This window comes from Echinops telfairi, unplaced genomic scaffold (genome assembly GCF_000313985.2).
Source record: "Echinops telfairi isolate 266 unplaced genomic scaffold, ASM31398v2 ScPeMD7_7459;HRSCAF=8497, whole genome shotgun sequence".
Lineage (NCBI taxonomy): Eukaryota > Metazoa > Chordata > Mammalia > Afrosoricida > Tenrecidae > Echinops > Echinops telfairi.
Genome location: NW_022111359.1, coordinates 4,092,807 through 4,095,172, shown reverse-complemented (window position 1 = coordinate 4,095,172; position 2,366 = coordinate 4,092,807). Strand labels below are relative to the sequence as shown.

Here is a 2,366-nt window from a genome sequence, read left to right as displayed (position 1 = left end):
CTGTGTTGACCCGGGCCTTTGCATCCCTCCAGCCAAAAAAAGAGTGAGAAGCAGAGAAAGAAGGACAGCGAGGAGAAAAAGGCCGAGAAGGATGGAGAGACCAACCTGGGGCTGGAGCTGGAGGAGAACGGGGAGCCCTCAAACCAGGAGAGGGCCAAGAACACAGCTATGTGAGGACTTCCAGCGCCTCCATCAGGCCGCTGCCCGGGGATGTCCCCGTGTCCCTGCCAAGGACATGGCTGGACCTGGGGTTCAGAGTTGTGGCCCTGAATGAAGTGGGCTAGTGTCTCCCACAACTATTACATCGTCTCCCCCACCCCCCACTCCCAGGAGCAGTCCCAAGGTCCCCACAATCTCATGGCTGCATACCTCTGACTCACTGCCTGATTTCTGTCTCGCTGCTTGGTGACTATTGGCCGGGCCCCCCACCCGCACCCCCACCCATGAAGCTTGAGGACCCACCTCGGCCAAGTGGCGCCCCTAGGTGCTACCAGTAAAGAAATGACCTCAGCTCTTCAGCAGGTCTCTTGTGGTCTCTGGGGACTGTTTCCCTCTTGGTGGGGAGGGGAGGGCTTCCTTTGGGGGTGGGGCAGTGCCCGGGCAGACGGGGAAACTCCTTGATGCCCAGAGCCCATCAAACCCCGCCCCCTCCTGCTGTCTGAGACATCGATCGCTGGCCTGAGCCCAGCATCTCAGGACTTTGAGCTCCGAGCCAACCTTGGTTCCTGGGAAATCTTTGTCCTGATCGCCCTGTGTTTGGGGGCAGGTAGGCCGGTTTCTGGCAGTGTAGCTGGGGCGGGGGCGGGGGGAGGGGGGCATGTCTTGTGCCCTTTCTCCTCCCAGGTTCTGGCTTTACCCTCCCCCTCACTTCCTCCAGGCCCCTGGCCTTGTCCTGGCTCTCACCCACGTCCTCAGGAACACCCAGGTTAAAGCCTGGGCTCTGGGGCTTCAAGCCAGGATCCGGCATCCCAGGATTGCATGGCTTGATGACTAGCCCAGAGGCTGGTGGTTCAAAGCCACCCACAAGCACCTCGCAGAAAAGCCTGGGTATCCACTCTGACCGCCCAGGGAGCACAGTTCTACCCTGCACATCTGCGGTCACACGGGCCAGAATCGGCTTGCCGGCAACTGTACGACAGCCGAGCCGTGATATTCTCCACTGCCCCCGCTGCCGGAGACAGTTGACTCGGGAAGAATTGAAGCATTTGAATTGTGGCGCCGGAGAAGAATATTCAAAGTACCACAGACGGCCGAAAGGATAAGCTGATCTACCTGGGAAGAAGTACAGCCGGAATGCTCCTGGGAAGCAAGACTCCGTCTCACATGCTTTGGGCATGTGGTCCGGAGAGAGTCCCCGGAGAAGGACCTCATGCTTGGTCAACTGGAGGGGCAGTGAGTCAAGCCCTGGAAGCGATGGATGGACCCCGTGGCTGGGGCACTGGAATGAGGAGGAGGATGGCGCAGGGCTGGGTAGTGTTTTGTTCTGTTGTGCATAAGGTGGCTGTCGGTTGCGGTTGGAGCCGACGCGATGACACCTGACAATGTCCACCGACATTGGGGGCTGCTGCTCCGGTGTGGAGGCTCCGCTCAAACACTTCCAGTGTCGAACACCAGGGGGAGCACCCTAATAGGAACATGGCATTTGCACTGCTCACTATCCATCCTGTTTTCTGGAGGGCGACACGGAAGGGGGTGGGGGTGAGGGGGTGCTTTCAGGGACAGAGAGTAGGGAAGGCGCCTGGCTGACCCTCTTGGAATAATTAGTACTCGAAGAACTGCGATTGGACCCCCGCTGGAATGGGGTGGGGCGTGTTGGCAGGTGTGGCTCAGGTCAAATTTGGAGGTTCACCTTGAGAGGAGGGGGTGGGGATACCTTTCCTGGCCGTGGCTTCATGTTGGGAACCCCAGAGCTGTGAGCCCCTGGAATGCAGGCTGTGTGGCCTCGGGGCAGTGGCTCCAACTTGCTGAGCCTGGACTCGGTCCCTTCCAAGGGCTGTGGCCGCATCCGCCTTCGGTGGGGCTGGAGGGAGGGGCCGGGTGTGAGAGGTCGGACTGGGCCGCAGAGAGACTGGACACTCGGATGCTGGACCCTTCCGGCCCCTCCCTCGAGTAATCGGAACTCAGGGAAGGGGAACCCGCTCCCCACCCCCTGCTACTTCCTCCGGCAGCGGCTCCACCCTGTCCTGAGGAGGGTGGGGCGCTTCCCCCTCCGGCTGAGCCGGGCCGTGGGCAGACGGACAAGGATGGACGGCCAGTTCTTCCCGGCTGCGGCGCAGGCCCGCTCCTGTGTGGCTGCGGAGGAGGGGAGGGACGGAGCGTCCCTCCTGATCACTGGTCCCCGAGGAAGCTGGGGGGTGCCCTGGGGG

General features: G+C 61.4%; 1 protein-coding gene across 1 annotated transcript in view; it reads left to right on the top strand.

Annotated features, from left to right (window-relative positions):
* SMIM24 (small integral membrane protein 24) overlaps positions 1-518 on the top strand; it is a 3,394-nt gene extending 2,876 nt beyond the window's left edge. Inside the window, exon 4 of the mRNA XM_045300169.1 lies at positions 33-518. Coding sequence (XP_045156104.1) covers positions 33-174 — 142 coding nt within the window. The 3' untranslated portion in view covers positions 175-518. The remainder of the gene's footprint in view (positions 1-32) is intronic.
* Positions 519-2,366: the final 1,848 nt, after the last annotated feature.